The 16400-nt window shown below is 47.2% G+C and overlaps 4 protein-coding genes across 6 annotated transcripts in view; all 4 read left to right on the top strand.

Annotated features, from left to right (window-relative positions):
• H257_12923 overlaps positions 1-2856 on the top strand; it is a 9403-nt gene extending 6547 nt beyond the window's left edge. Inside the window, exons 11-14 of one of the 2 annotated variants that reach the window (XM_009840318.1) lie at positions 134-388; positions 836-1924; positions 2466-2557; positions 2648-2856. In XM_009840318.1, coding sequence (XP_009838620.1) covers positions 134-388; positions 836-1924; positions 2466-2557; positions 2648-2802 — 1591 coding nt within the window. In that variant the 3' untranslated portion in view covers positions 2803-2856. The remainder of the gene's footprint in view (positions 1-133; positions 389-835; positions 1925-2465; positions 2558-2647) is intronic. The other variant, XM_009840319.1, reaches the window with a different exon arrangement.
• Positions 2857-5532: 2676 nt separating this feature from the next.
• H257_12922 (hypothetical protein) lies at positions 5533-6972 on the top strand. The gene has a single exon (XM_009840317.1). The coding sequence runs from the start codon at positions 5559-5561 to the stop codon at positions 6825-6827; it is 1269 nt and encodes a 422-aa protein (XP_009838619.1). The 5' UTR covers positions 5533-5558; the 3' UTR covers positions 6828-6972.
• A 1450-nt stretch (positions 6973-8422) lies between these two features.
• On the top strand, positions 8423-11529 carry H257_12921. 2 transcript variants are annotated; one of them, XM_009840315.1, is made up of 6 exons: positions 8423-8734; positions 8775-9152; positions 9228-9326; positions 9960-10162; positions 10960-11176; positions 11236-11529. In XM_009840315.1, the coding sequence occupies exons 1-6, from the start codon at positions 8456-8458 to the stop codon at positions 11347-11349; spliced, it is 1290 nt and encodes a 429-aa protein (XP_009838617.1). In that variant the 5' UTR covers positions 8423-8455; the 3' UTR covers positions 11350-11529. The 2 variants fall into 2 exon arrangements, with proteins under 2 accessions (XP_009838617.1, XP_009838618.1); XM_009840316.1 differs by having other exon boundaries at positions 10960-11529.
• Positions 11530-12124: 595 nt separating this feature from the next.
• H257_12920 (hypothetical protein) lies at positions 12125-13185 on the top strand (the record flags this gene model as incomplete). The annotated part of the gene is made up of 3 exons (XM_009840314.1): positions 12125-12239; positions 12296-12499; positions 12553-13185. The coding sequence occupies 3 exons, from the start codon at positions 12125-12127 to the stop codon at positions 13164-13166; spliced, it is 933 nt and encodes a 310-aa protein (XP_009838616.1). The 3' UTR covers positions 13167-13185.
• Positions 13186-16400: the final 3215 nt, after the last annotated feature.

The raw sequence follows: 16400 nt of genomic DNA, 5'->3' as shown, positions 1-16400 counted from the left end.
ATAGATCTTTACAATTCCTCGTAGATTTTTGTTCCTATGTACCAAGTCCACACGACTTATGTTGGGGATGGAATAATATTCCCGTGGAATCCTCTTCTTTTAATATCTTTTTGGTAACCTACCTTACCTGTAGCTGCACGGGCGTGATCAAACGCTTTCCCATGCAAACATTTACACCGCCGCCGCCGCCGGCAGCTCCAGCGACCGACGACGAAAGCGACGACTCCCTGGACGACCTCGCGCCGCCCCAACTCGATCCGGTAGCGGCCGACCGCGTGCCCCTTCCCGTGTCAGATCATGCGATTCTGCTGTTCATTAAGCACTACAATCCCACGGTCCCCGTCATGGCCGACAGACTGGAGTATGTCGGAAACGTCATCGTGTCAACGTACGTAATGTATCACTACACGATGGACTTTTGCTGCAGTGTCCTTTTATAACTTACGTCGTTCAGACTGTTGGTGGTGACTTTCGCCAAATATATCATTTTATCGTTGTTGTCTGAATTTGAATGTAAAATATGCCTACTGAGATATGTTGATATGGAATGCGTTTCATCGAAATTTTGATCTTTGGAGAGTTAATAAAATGTGCAAAAGCAAGTATTGTGCTTTCGAGTGAAATTTCATTGTGTTGTGGTTTGTCGTTGGAATTTAAATCGATTTGATTGGCTACCTGCTCAAAATGATTAGCCAATCAAAACGTTCTCAATGAAATTCAACAACCAATCAGATCGATTGTGGATCGGTTTGGTCGGCGCGATTCGAGTGTACCCCCTCCCCAAATTTGTATCAAATCGACAATACTTATCGCAAACTCATGTGATTGTTTGTAGTGACATGACAGTGTCTGAATTGAGTCGATTGATTCAGCAGCACTTGCGTACACCCGACGCCCCCCTGGACATGTACGAGCTGCTGCAGCCAGAATCCATCAACTTGCTCGACAATCCCCACGCCACACTAGTAGACTCGGAGCTCCAGCATGGCGATATTATCGTCGTGCAAGAGTCGATTACTCCCCCAAACAATCGCAACGATCAGGACCACGTGCCGCCGCCTACATACCCGTCGGCGCCGTTATACTTTGACTACCTCTTGAACCGAGTCGACATATCGTTTTACGAGGTGGTATTGCCAGCCAATTGCAGCCCCTCCCGTGCTCCTCTATTGTGTCTTGACCAACAGGACAAGGTGGTGGCGACAACGCTAACGTGCCTGCTTTCGCAGTCATATGACAGTATCGTGGCCCAACTGGCCGCGCACGTCGCCGCCATCCCCGACGCCCTCCACGTCCGCCTCTTCCCCTCCTCGTCCTCGTCTGGACCAAAACTCGACGCGCCGTTTCTGCATCGCACCAGTCGCCAGCTCACGCTGCGGGGCATGGTCGACGCGACCCAGGCGTCCCCCCACCCCCTCTCGCTCTACTACCAAGTGCTTCCGCCTTCGTTTTCCATTCTCGACCTCGAACGCATGGTCAAGTGGACGCTGCACCTGTCCCCGTACGAGCCCCGGTGGTTGCATGCGTCGTTACACGTCCACGAGCTATTGCTCGATCCTGCCGACACGGTCGAAGACGCGCTCGTCAAACTGCAAGCGCACATTTTGCCGCCAAAAGATAACGACGAGGAGGATGGGAGTGTGATGACGTGGCACCTCGTCGAGACAAGAGACCGCAGCACGATCGTCAAGATCCACCCGCCAGACACGGCCGTTGCCAGCGTCTTTGTCAGCCCCAGCGCGCCCCTGTACGTGGATTCCGTCCCCCCCCAAGAAGGAAATGATACAACGTGGCTGGGGGTTGTGGGGGTCATGCACTTCAATTCGTCTGCGACAGCGTGGATCCACACCCATAGCACGCCGTGTCTCGTACACGTGTTGACGACCGACACGGTCGCCACTGTGCGACACAGACTGCAGCGACGGTACGTACATTCATATATATATATATATAAGGACATCCGTGGGAGGAGACGTTTATATATATATATATATATATAGGTTTTCATATATGGTCTTCCGTGGGAGGATGTATATATAGTTTTGTATGGTAGGACGAGGTCGTATATATATATATATATATATATATATATAGATATTGTGCGGACTTTGTTGTTTTGAATATATTGTTGTGTATGTATGATGATGGATATTGGCGTTGGAGTTGGCGACGACTGACGAAAGTGGACGTTGCTCGTGTGTGGCAGGTAGTAATATGGGGTTGATCGTTATATATATATATATATATATCGTGGAACATTGGATGGGGTTGGTCGTTATATGTATATGTCGTTTTGTTGAACCATTTGTTCGATGTTATATTTTGATTTCATCTCTCAGACTATACATCGTGTTGCAAAAAAATATTTTTTGTTGATGGTACTCTTGAAAAACAATTCCACGACTTATATATATATATATATATATATATATATATATATATATATTCACACTTGGATGATGTAGGATGCAAATCCCCGACGAAGAGTTTGCTACGTGGAAATTCGTCGCGATTTTCGACCACAAAGCGTATGGTTTGGGAACAGGCGCAGAGCCAGGTAATGCATGGCGTGAACTATATTTTTCGTCCTAGTCGGAAAATAGGAGAAAGCATGGTAAATATATATATATATTAACTCTCGTGGTAGAGTACCTTGCAATGCGCGTGGTGGAATGGCTTGACAAGATGGGGTTGCAACTGAGCAAGACGCTGTTCTTCGGGCTGGAGCATCCCCCCGCGCCGCTCAAGGCGGACCAACCGCGGCGGCGCCAGGAGCTCGGCATCAAAATCCGATCCAGTTAGTTGCTAGTGGTGATATTGCGAATATAAAAAGAATCACAAACACTTCGTCGTTGCCATTGTATACATACCACGATCGGGTATTCATTCTATATAATATACTTTAAAGTAATAATTTAGATTAACACATACTACTAGTAGTAGTACGTAGCAGTACATAGGCATAACTCATGACAGAGTTGACTTAACCTTGGAATATTTGGGCAGTTCGAAGATTGTGAAAAGAAGATCAAAGACAGTACTTACGTGTTAAAAAGAAGATCTGGCTAATTTCGTGCGGTAATACGAGAGGATATGATAAGATTATTTAGTTTACTGTTAGTATTGTGAATTCGCTATAAACTTCCAAAATTCGCCTGGTTTGTCTGAATATTGAATCACGTCGGAGTTTTTGATTGGTTGAACATACTTGTCCTTTCTGCAAGAGCCAATCAAATCCACTCAAAAATGGATTAGCCAATAGCGTCGATTCGTGATTCGATTCGTGATTCGATTCGGCGGCGAGATTCGATTCGACAGGGTCTGGAAATTCGTATCGAATCCACAATATTTGAACTTAATTAGAAATAGAGCTTGGACCTGCACTGCTTTTGAGCCGCGTGAAGGCGTGCGTTGGTGGGAAGATCCAAACAAGTTGCGATATATAAAAAGGTGTGGGGCTCGATCGCTCACGTTTGTCGTGTTGGCTGGCCATCAATTATTACTCGGTGTATCGAGTCCCTTTGGCACTTTTTATAAAAATCAAAATAATAACAAAAATATTAAATAGTTTAATCAACATTGCAAGGGTATTTAGTACTTCGACAACTACTGGTGTTTCATTAACGTTATGTAGTATGTAAGCATCAGTTTCTATCACCCAATCACAGCTGGAGAACAGGACATATTCAGCCAATCCGATATATACAGATCTACACCTAGATAAGGAATAACCAAGTTAGTGAGTATTATTACAATTAAACCAACCCACGCACCAACCATCGCGTAGTCAGTCGCGGATGGGGTAGATCGGCAAGCCGAATAAAACGCGAGTGCACGATTGGAAATGGCCCCATTTGTGGGTGCTGGAAGTCGCTCATCCCGAATGTCATGGTTCCATGTAATCATTGCAGTTTTGATCGTATTTCAATGCAAGGCCAGGTCCAAACCCCAGTTATCTTCCATGAAGATTGAATACCCAGGCAGCACCTAGAACACCACACGGGTGAAATGGCAGCAGCACTAGGTCGTCGATGATAGTATGGTCAAGGAAGCGCCCGATGGCTCGGAACTTGGCCAATAGGTTGCCCCCACAGACGATTGAAAAGAGATTGGGTTGATGAGTACGTGTCTTCCTCCTGGTTGGTTACCGTGAACAGGCCGGTCTTGCTTGTTGATCTCTTTCGTGAGGAGCGAGTACATGCCCTTCGCGAGTGGCGCCACGAGCGTCGATTGCGCTTTCGCAAAGCAGCGTGGTCTCGGTTTTGGCTGCACAGGTGGTGGGGGATCGCCGGTGGACTCGTCAACACACGTCGTTGAGCAACAGTTTCAATTTGGTGTCGACTTCATCGTCACCGACGACGGCCACTGACCAGCCATGAGTACTTTACCGAAAACGAGAGCTTGAACGAGTTCCTATCGTTGTCAGGGACACACATGGACACTCCAGCCGACTCGGGGGGTAAAGTCGACGAAGTGGAGCTTTTACCCAGGTCGCATGGCAGTTGCACAATGTACGGCTTAGACTTGCAAATGGGAGTTTCTCTCTGTCGTGTAGTCGCGGGTCCATTATAGGCGCTCCCAACTCAAAGATTTTGAATCTGATGCTATGCTTGGTCGTGTACTGACAGTGCATTGGGTGGCATTGAGCTGACTGAACGAGATCACGCCTTCCAAAGCAGCAAAGCCTGGCCAGGTCGCCAACAACATGCCTAAATAAAATGAGCTACGACGAACGAACGATCGTTAAAACGTTCCCCTTGACTACCGATAGTTCGACACAGTGTGTATTCAATTTTGGTCGGTGGCACATTTCGAAATAATGCAGCTTCAACCCAGCAAAGTGCCCCAAGTGCCAAAACATGGGCATAACGTTAAGCAACGTTGCATCGAAGACGATGGTGCTCGCAATCGTTGGACAACAGCTCGTGTCCAGGCGATAACAATGCTTGAGAGGTCCAATACACTATAAAGCAAATTTGCAGGGCTACTCCCATTGCAATGAGCTGCTCAACCTCCGATAACGCCATGCAGTAAATGGAAAGCTTATAGTTCTCGCCTACACGACCGGGGACTACTCTACCACCGGAGGGGGGGCTATTTCGAGGTGCTTTATTCCCTGAGCTAATACCTCTCTATTATATTACCTCTCTTATGTACAGTACCTGTTGCCGGGGAATCCACACATTCAACGGCAAAAAGAACCACTGTATCGCAGGTAGTGGATGGTTGCGTTGTAGGTGACGCCAGCCCAACACGTTGACTGGCACTTGAAAAAATTAACGCCACCAACCACACCCGACACATTTGCACAGTTAGACGCCGCGCATCTCGTTACGTCGTAGCGGTCTATCGGTCGAGAATTGATGATCAAGGATTACTGTAGTAATGCTCCTCGTCCTTCGACATACTTTGGTCTGTACGCACCACATCTTGGTTGTCCATGCATTGATCATGTTGACAAGAAACGAAACGACACTTTTGGAAACTTCACGTTAATAATAACGTCAATATATAAGTTCGTTTCCAACTTGTCTGTTACTTCTTCATTCGCTTTGGCCATGGGCGGCACTCTGTCGTCGAAACACTCGAAAATTACCTTTGCCACGCCGGACGGCAGCGTCGGCATCACACCCGGGTTTGCGCAAAAGTATGCGCGGCACATGCCATTCGACATCAAGACGCCAGTGCTCACGCCGCGCCACGTGGAATTGATCAAAGCCAACTGGTCCGCCGTGTGTGCGGGCACGTCTGCGTTCGACGTGGAACAGCACGGGTCCCCAGACAAGTTTTTCCACCGGACGTTCTACGCGACGCTGTTCAAAGCCGATCCGTCGTTGCGGGGGATCTTCCGTTCTAGCCTCACGTTGCAGGGCAAATCACTGGCGTCTATCATCAAAGTCATGACGGGGGTCGTGTCTGCCAGCAACCTTGTCGAGCGCATGCAAGCGCTGGCGTCCGGTCACCTCAAGTTTGGCGTCAAGCGACAAGATTATGCGACGTTGGGGGTGACGCTGATCCAGACGCTCGAGATCATCAGCGGGTCGTCGTGGTCCCGACATGTCAAGGAAGCGTACTTGACGGCGTATTGCCTGCTCTTCTACCTCGTGCTGCCGGTGGTCGTGCGGTACGCCCCCGACCCGGTGCAAGATTCCATTCCGTGTGCCATCACCAACGTCGACGTGGTGTCGTCCAAGGCGCGCCGTCTCACGCTCGCATATGACTTTCCGCTGCGGTTTCAACCCGGCGACGGGATCCTCCTCGGCTCGGGCCACACCCAAGTGATATTTCCCATCGCGTCGTTCCACGACCGGGCCACGTCTGCCCTGGACATTTGCGTCGACGTGGCCACGTCCGACTGGCTGTGCCGCCAAGCCATGGACTCGAAGCTCAAGCTGTTCTGGGTCGCGTCCAACGTCAACTTTGAGATTGACACCCCCGACACCGGCCTTCCCACTGACGTAATGCTCATCAGCTACGGCATCGGCGCCGCGCCTTTCGTCGCCATGATGCAAGGCCTGCACAGCGTCAAGGACTCGTATCGCGGCCGGGTCGTCGCATTGCAGTGCGCGCCGACGTTTGATGACATCGCCGCGTTCCAATCACGGCAGGGGGACCTGAATGCGTGGGACCAATGCTCGATTCACTATGCATCGAAAGTCACGGCAGAAACGTTCCTCGAAATAGCGCCCAACTCGCTCGACCACGTCGACGTCATCGTGAACGGTCCCAAGGACTTTGTCACCGCCGTCGCCAAGGTGTACGTTGCGGCGGGAGGGAGAAAGCTCATCCGAGTGTACGGGTTCGACAATCCGAGGCATAGGCGGTAGTGGTATCATTTACACTACGTTGATATCGTATTCGATCATGATGGGGGATGAAGGGGGCGCAGACGTGAAGAACCGGCGAAGGGGAAATGATGGATGCAGTTATGGCATTAATTATCATCGACGACTCGGGGGGGGTCAAATCGGGTGGATTCACGATGTTGTAGTGTGCTTTCCGGTCAAACTTGCCAATTGAGAGCCATTGTGAAAATCGCCAACAAATAGCTGCGATGATTTCATCGGTTAGAATTTCGAAGATTTGGGCAAACATGGACATCCAACTCGTTTTCCACAGCTTACGACGACGTGTAGTCGCACGTTGCGGTAGCGGCGGGCGTCCAGTTGGTGTACTTGAGATGTCTGTGTGTACATAGGTGTGCATGTGTGCTGGGGATGCGGAGAGACTCGCATACGAGTCCTTCACACTCCTATGTTAAATGCTGCAAGGTTGGATTGTCCATTGACTCAGCTCAGGAAACTGCGTCATAATAGGGTGATTATTATCGATTCTTTTGTGAGAGAAATCCCACTTTTTGTAATTGGGGTCATTTCATGGACATTCGGATCGGGGCGATTTAAGAACCGCCCATGGAAATATAGAGTAGAACACACAATAACCATACTCGAAACGAACGTTACATAGAAGTATGCGGTGTCAATAACATTAATAACACTATTCGGGGTAATAGATCGATACGGAATAGTAAAAATCTCAAGAGATGGAGCAGGATTGGGCTAGTAACACAAGTCATCCCACTGGTGATTCAGCCACTTAACCCAGCGAGTATTGTTGAAGTACTCTGTGCATAGGGGCACGATAGTTGGTATTGACAGTGAGCTACGGTACGGCTATATGGCTACACGAGAAAGCTGTAAATCCAGTGAAAATTGATTTTTGCGATATTATTAGAGAAATCTCCAACGGTGTTTTTATTTCTATTTCTGTCAATTCGAAGTTACGGATACTAGTATATAGTACTCTTACACTATCTGGAGGGTTTGTTGCTATTTCACGCGAAAATAGAAATTCTGCGGAACTAAAAACTCCGGATAGTACCAAAATAACAACCGTAAAAACGAAGTTTGACTTTAACCTATGCTTTAGCAATATGTAGGTTAGAATTTACCGTTGGAGATGCTCGAGGTGTAGGAACGAGGTGGACCAGCCAACCATTCCACAGTCCGTGCTACACGAAAATGACGTGTGGGTGGTGTCACAACCGTTCATGCTGTATGCTGCTAAATACTTCGAAGTATGGCGAAGTGGTTAGTGATAAAGCTGATGCGGCCATGACTAAGAGGTTGTCGATGGAGGCTGCATCGGCTACCCTGGCGACAACTGGTCGCCTCATTCACAGTGTGTCAGGCAACAACTCCATGCTGGTTTGACTACAGTGTAGTCATTATTCATTGGCTGTGCCCTAATTGAATTATGTATCGACCAGGAATGAAAACGAGTTAGTGTAGCGAATGAGATAGAATTCAAAATACGACGTTTTGATTGGTCTACCCATTCTGAGTTTTCTTATTTTTAGACCAACCGAGTACTGACCGGAAAAATTGTATGTATCCGGAAGGACCACTCCAGTCACGTTTGGCGCCGACAGAAGATATCGCAGCCAACAATCACCATGCATCGCGTGCTGAACGTCGTCGCTCGCCCCGCCGCTCGATCCGCACTGGCTATGCATGGAACGAGTCGTCGCTGCATGAGCTCCATTCCCACAGGGTCGTCTTCACCGGTTGGTCCGATCCTTTTGGGTGCGACGGCGCTTGGCTTGTACACGTTCCGCCAGTCGTTCCTCACGACGTTTATGGATCCGGTACTCATGCCTCTGCTTCGGTTGCTGGGCCCAGAGACGTCGCATGTACTTGCCGTCCAGGCTGCCAAATACGGATGGAGCGTCAAGGTACGAAGCCGTCCCATCCCGTCAACCAACCTTTCCTTAGGACACGGTTCCCGACGACCCGTCGTTGCATGTGTCCTTGCTGGGTCTTTCGTTTGACAACCCGATCGGCATCGCTGCCGGCTTCGACAAGCATGCCGATGCCATGCAGGGATTGCTGGACATGGGTTTTGGGTTTGTCGAGATCGGCAGCGTCACGCCGCTCCCTCAGGATGGCAACCCGAAGCCCCGCGTGTTCCGCCTCGTGGAAGATCGAGGAGTGATCAATCGATATGGGTTCAACAGCCAAGGCCACGCCAAAGTAAGGGAACGTCTCGAGAAGTACAAGTACTGGACGTTGTCCACCACGACCTCGAAACAGTATCGCAGGGGGCCGCTGGGGGTGAATTTGGGCAAAAACAAATCGTCCGACAGCCCGATTGTACGAATTTATTTTTCTGACATCCCATTGGTCAATTTTGGGTCTTTTTTGGAGATTTTCAGTTGTTTTTCGTAGGAAGACTACGTGCGCGGCGTGGAAACGTTAGGACCGTTTGGCGATTACTTGGTCATTAACATCTCGTCGCCCAACACTCCCGGTCTCCGCTCCCTTCAGGTAAATAGCTTTATCGCTCAGTAATGACTTCTTGTCCTCTCAGCCAAAAGTTGGCTCTTTGCTGAGTCGCCAAATCCATCGATCGATTGATTGTTTGTATTGAAATTTGTATGTAAACATTGACCAAGTATTGTGCTTTCGAGTGAAATTTCATGGTGTTGTGGCGTGGTTTCTCGTTGGAATTTAAATCGATTTGATTGGCTACCTCAGATCAGCTCAAAATTATTAGCCAATCAAAACCTTCTCAATGAAATTCAACCAATCAGATGGTTTGGTTGGCGCGATTCGATTGCACCCCCTCCCCAAATTTGTACTATCAAATCGACAATAACTTCACACACTTCTTTAATTCGATATGGAATGGTTGAAGCGAGAAATTGATTGGCCACTTGATTCATGTTGTGGCTTTTGATTGGTCGTATATCGATTGTCTTGTCGATTTGGTACCTGCTTATTCAATTGAGCACCCCACTTCACAGTTTCGAATCGCGACTTGACAATATATATATATATATATTGTCAAGTAAATCGGTTTGATTTCATATATATATATATGATGAAATCAATCCGATTTCAAACAAGGTCGTAGTCCCTAACTCGTGAGTACTTACTGTATATGCTGCATACATCCAGGGCAAGAAGGAACTGCATGCGCTGGTGTCTGCGGTGCTGGACGCGCGCAACAAGCTGTGGAAGCGGCTTCCATTATTGGTCAAAATCGCACCGGACTTGACGTCCGACGACATGCGAGACATTGCCGAAGTGGCATTGGCTCTGCAAATCGACGGGCTGATTGTGTCTAACACTACCATCTCCCGCCCAGAATCGTTGCTCAGGTATGTGTAGACATACTGGATTCTTTCTGTGAACAAAATAGTACTTATCTTATATATAATGAATTCAGCCAACATATGGGTATTATTCGCGTTCTAACCTGATCACGAGAATCCTTGGATTCCTTATTGATGATTGCACGACTGAATTGTTTTGGATGGAAACATATTGTGTTACACTAATTTCAGTCACTACAACACCAATTCGATGTGGAATCGGTGAAGCGAGAGTTTGATTAGCCACACTTGATTCGTGTTCTGGGGTTTGATGGTTCTTCGATCGATTGTCTGTCGATTCATTCGATTTGAAGTATGTATGGATACAACATACTCGTTCTGTCCAAGGGAACGTCATTCATTGTACAACTACTTATAAGCAAATATATATGTACTACTACTTATAAGCATTCAGCCAACATATGGGTATTATTCGTGTTCTAACCTGATCACGAGAATCCTTGGATTCCATTTTGGTTGCACGACTGAATTGTTTTGGATGGAAACATATTGTGTTACACTAATTTCAGTCACTAACTTACGAATTCGATGTGGAATGGGTTTGGATGGAAACATATTGTGTTACACTAATTTCAGTCACTAACTTACGAATTCGATGTGGCATGGGTGAAGCAAGCGTTTGATTGGCCACACTTGATTCTTGTTCTGGGCGTTGATGATTCAAATTTCATTCGATTTCGAACACCCCGACTCGAATTTCGAACATTCGTTTGGACTATACTCCGGAGTAGATACTAGTATATGTATGGGTGATGTTGAAGATGAATACTACCTGTATGTAGCCCCCATGCGGCCGAGACGGGAGGATTGAGTGGCGCGCCGGTGAAAGAGCTGTCCACAACAGTGCTGCACTCCATGTACAAGCTCACGGAGGGCAAGATTCCACTGATTGGAGTGGGGGGAGTGGCCACAGGCCAAGACGCGTACGATAAGATCCGGGCGGGTGCGAGTTTGGTGCAGTTGTACTCTAGCTTGGTGTTCAACGGACCGTTGGCAGTGGTTGGTTCATTCGAGTGTGGATACCCAGCACAGTAGTTGTTCACATTATGTCGACGTAGGCACGCATCAAGCATGAATTGACGGCATGTATCAAGCAAGATGGGTATACTTCTGTGGCGGAAGCCGTGGGAGCCGCCCATAACGACCCTTCTTCCAAGAACCCTCAGCCATGACGGCAGATACCACCCTAAGTGGCTTGGAGCATCTGTTTAGAGCAAGCATCTCTCTCATCCGTGCTTGCGTGTCCAGTAAAGTTGGCACCATAACTTAGTGTTGCTGGGTTGTGTTGAGCAGCCAATCATAGCACTTTCGATAGCAAGTCTTATAAGCCAATTACAGTCCCTTGCAGTCGATTTAGTGCTTTGGGCGTTCTCGTGAAGCTAAGTATCGTTAAGTAGACGTCCAGTGTATCTCTCTCCATCTTGTATGATGGTAACTAACGTTCGTGCGCCAGATTACAGCCCAAGTCGGAGATAGGCTTAAGGTTACAGCGTCGTAATGTTCTAATCACGCTTGGTTATTGGGTAAGGTGGCTTGAACTCACCTTTACTGGAAGGAGGACGGTTGTTCGAATGCGCCAAAAACGTCAAAACTTGGTCAACTTTAACAAATGTTTATAGTATTCACTGGATATTTGTAAGCAATACAATATTATTTGTGTATAGTTCACCGTTTTTCGAGTTTGTACAATTTTCGGCGTGATAGTGTCCAACATGGTGCGTTCGGATTGGCTGAGGTGTTGACTTTACAAACAACAAGACAAAATAGAAACATGCAGTTGTGGTGTAATAGGACAGAGTACAAGACATACTTTAATCTAGTTCTTATTGTAGCATTGAACGACTACGACGAACGTGTATTTGTACCTTTATATATGGGTTTGTATACATTAGATCATCTTAAATTGGTCGTGATATTTGTCATCGGCTTCCTCTCACCCGATACCTGATGTGCGAAGCATTGCCCCGCAGCATTCGGCAAAACGGGGCGGACGCGGTAGATCTTATCCGCGTACATTCATCTTATATGCAGCACATGAAGGCGTTCTTCCTCGCTTCCTTCGGTAACGACGTGTATATGGCCTCGATGCATCCAGCACATTGACATATCTCTCTGCAGTATGTGCCGTGGCGTCGGCTGCCGGCAAGTATGAAGTCTGCACCAAGGGTTGTCTCGGTGGTGGTATCGAGCCACTGACCAACGAACGCGCCCTCATCCAAGCGCCATGTTTTGTGTGGGTCTCGGCAAGTCGCGTGGACTGTTATTCTTACACATCGCCCACGAGCGGAATGTGTCCATTTGGCGCGTCCTCGGTTGACTGTGGTAAGCACCGCCGTCGTTGTCCTTTGGGTTCCCGCTCACATGTGTCATTGTAGCTCAAGCCCCTGTCACTACCACGACCAGCGCGCCTACCACCACCACTTCCACGTCTCCACCTACGACGACGACTTCCCCATCCACGTCCACTGCATCACTGGCTCCGTCGACCACATCGTCTAGTACTTCCGACATCACGACCAACAACACGACTCCCGACGCTCCGTCCGAAAAGGGCACATCATGGGGCAACGCGCCGTACTTTATCGCAGGCGGGGTCGCGCTTGTTGCGCTCGGCATGCTGGTGATTATCCTTGTGCGCAAGTCCCGCCGTCCCGACGACGACGACGACAACGACGTGCATGCGTTGCACCTGGAACAGCACACCAAGCAGATCACAAATGAACCGACCACCGCCTATGTGATTCCCGCCTCCGTGGCATTCCCATACACTCCCACCAGCCATCAAGTGGACCCCCATGCCAAACATAACGGATCGCTCCATCAGCAGCCCATGTCTTCGCCGTACGGAGGGATGCGCGCCACCAACGAGTCGTTCGTGCGGCCGCGACTTCCTAGCGGGCCCGTGGACCCCCCTCTTCGCCTTCCCACCGTGGACCCGCCGCAAGACTACCGAGCGCTAGAAGCGGAGCGGGGGTCGGTCACGTTTTAATATATGTCATGTTGCTTCACGTGCCTTGACTTTTGTGTACAAGCTAAACGGTACTATATATTGTCGATTTGATACAAATTTGGGGAGGGGGTGCAATCGAATCGCGCCAACCAACAAAACCGATCCACAATCGACCTGATTGGTTCAATTTCATTGAGAAGGTTTTGATTGGCTAATAATTTGAGCTCGTCTGAGGTAGCCAATCAAATCGATTTAAATTCCAACGAGAAACCACGAAATTTCACTCGAAAGCACAATATTGTGTGTAGCTTACTTATTAAATCGCCCCAACTTACCCGAATGACAAAATGTGAACATTCCCTCGCCAAATATATTCGTGAATCATAATACCCTATGATGACGCAATGTCCTGAGCAGAGTTAATATTGGACGACAATTCAGTCTTGCAGCATATTCACATACACGAGTCTTATGCGAACCTCGCTACATCCCCAGCACATATGCACACAGACATCTCAAGTACACCAACTTTGGACGCCCGCGCTACCGCAACACACCTCGTCGTGTACTTTTGGTGGAAAACGGAGTTGGAATTCACTTTGTTGGAAATTTTAACCAATCATGTCATCACGACTGTTGTTTGCCATACCGGTACTACTGTATTCACAATCGCTCACTATTGGCAAGTTTACCCCTCCCCCAAATTAAGCAAAATCGCATACAAACATGAAGGTTAAAACACGGAAATTATATGTGCATTTCATAATCCATGTTTATACTACGTAGTATTGTTGAACGAGTGCAAAAAAACGAGGATTGTACTAATCATGTCAAAGAGCATAAGACCTTCACTTAACGTTGTTCGCCTAAGAAATCTATCTTTAGGTGTTTTTAGAATTCGAAAATGATGAAGCAGGACGACGGAGATACCCCTAATTTTCAAAATCAAACGAAACGTTGTATGTCATAAAAAAGGCCAAAATCTTCGAAATTTTGGCAATTTCTAAGAAATATTGGCCAATACATATTCGACATTGGATTAAACAAGAGATGCACCAATCAGACTCCACGATCCTTACAGGTGATGGATAAAATCTATCACCTGGGATAAGCCAATCAAACGTCAGGATCGTGGACTCGATTTTATCCCTGGACTGTAACTGTAAACGAGTAAAAATACTCCATTTCTGATCACAGTACCTCTTAACTTGAAGTCCTGGGTGATAGAAACTCTCGAAACCTTACTATAATCAAGTCTATTCTTATGTATACTTGACTTCCGTTTGACTTCCCGTCCTATAGGGTTAATATATGTCATAAATTGGCATTTTACGTTACTACACCATTGTGTAGTTAACGGTAACTTGGACGAATGCCCGATATATTTGGCGTTGTGCCCGATATAATTGGCCGTCTGCCCAAGCAATTGCGCCCAAGTAATTGACCATTTGCCCGATGAATTGCATCGTGTGCCCGATGAAAATGGAATAACTCATATAATTACTGACTTACTGTACTATTAATAGTACGTACTATTAATAGTAGTATGTTTCATTGACATGTGAGTGTAATCAGTTTTGGTGGAAACATCATGTACGCACGACGGCAAGAATTCGATATTTATACTTGAATAAAGTATAGTTTAAGTTCATATTACGCGCGCTTTCCTCCAACATATTGAATGCATTTATCCGTCCCTCCTGGGGAATCCGGATATCAAGGGAGACGACCGAACTTCGAAGAAGATCGGTCGAAGCATCTAAGGTTCCATATAACCTCCGTACAAAAAGGCCGGTTGGTTTAAATTCTTTTGCGCGATTAATTTTTCACCAATCGAAAATCTGAACCGTAACTTCTGTTGGGCTTGTCCAGTTCTATCGTTATTACGGTATATTTTCCTAAATAATATCAATACAAAGTTGGAATAGCTGTCGAAAGTCAAGGCAATTATTTGTAGTCATTAGGTGACTTGCACGAGGTGTGAAGCGTTGAGCGAAGTAAAAACCGAAGATTACACACCGCCTCTGGTCCAGCAGGCGCGTTACAATTGGCGAAACGGTTCCACAACATGTGGTTCTAGTATCGGCCCTCGCGGAGGAATGTCATATAAATGATAATCCAAACTCAATTAATCCAACATATTGAATGCGCATTATTCGAATCACCAAGGAACGCACAGCATGGACGTAGCTGCACCCCCACGAACTCCGGTTATGATGTCAATTGAAGTATTGCCCCTATACCGTACTCCAAAGTTTCGTCCATACTTGAACTGTCCAAAATTTGAATATGTCGCGCGCAGAGCTCACTTTTCGATTTACCTCAAGGTACGCACCCTCGATGGACGCGCCGAGGCCATGGGCTACATGGGCGTTGTTATGTGACGTCACAGCAATGATGCTGCATGCATCGTTTAACGAGCATTTCTATATTGAATTGACTTTTTATTGCCATTTTCATCGGGCACACGACACAATTTTCTTCGGGCACATGGGCAATTGCTTGGGCACACGGCCAATTATATCGGGCACACCGCCAAATATATTGGGTACACGACCTCGGTGTGCCAAATTATACGGCCACATGGCTAATTATATACTAGTACTGTATAGGGCACACCGCCAAATATATCGGGTATTCGTTCACGTCACTGCAAAAAGATGTAGTACCACTCCACAAAGTATGTGGTATCGTGCGTGTACTACGTAGTACTGGTGTAGAAATGTAAAATCTTCAAAGTACCACTCCGTCCCAAATTACTGCCAAGTTTTGATTTTTGGAGTCTTCGAATTTCATGACTTTTAGGAATTTTATTATTAATTTCCCTTACTTCAGTTATTGACGCATCGAGCAGCGAGCACTGCCTCTTCAGAGCATGCTAACACTCGAGGCAAAATACCTAATCGTCGTAGACGCTCCTTTCCGATGTGCTGGATTGCATAGTCGTTCCCTCCTCCACAGAGCATTATTTGCTCCATGCACAGCATCCACGAATAAAACACGTTATCTAGAGTCTCCACACTAAGCTCAGTAAATGCACTGGACACGTTGGTGATAAGGGCGTCCACTGTTTGCGCAACTTTTTGCTGCTGTAAAGCCTGGATTGCAGTAAAAAAACCAAGGTCCAAGAAGTTCAAGTCAGGGCTTCGCGGGGGCTGGTTTTCAACAACCAGAGTGAGTGTACTGTTCTTCCACAATACACCAGCAGCAACATGTCCGGGGGCGTTGTCTTGCTGAAGTCGGATTCTCCTTGTATCTCGTGGCCACTTCTCC

Source organism: Aphanomyces astaci (genome assembly GCF_000520075.1).
Source record: "Aphanomyces astaci strain APO3 unplaced genomic scaffold supercont1.44, whole genome shotgun sequence".
Taxonomy (NCBI): Eukaryota; Oomycota; class Saprolegniomycetes; order Saprolegniales; family Verrucalvaceae; genus Aphanomyces; species Aphanomyces astaci.
The sequence above is the reverse complement of the archived record's forward strand: the minus strand, read 5'-3'. Positions and strand labels throughout refer to the sequence as shown.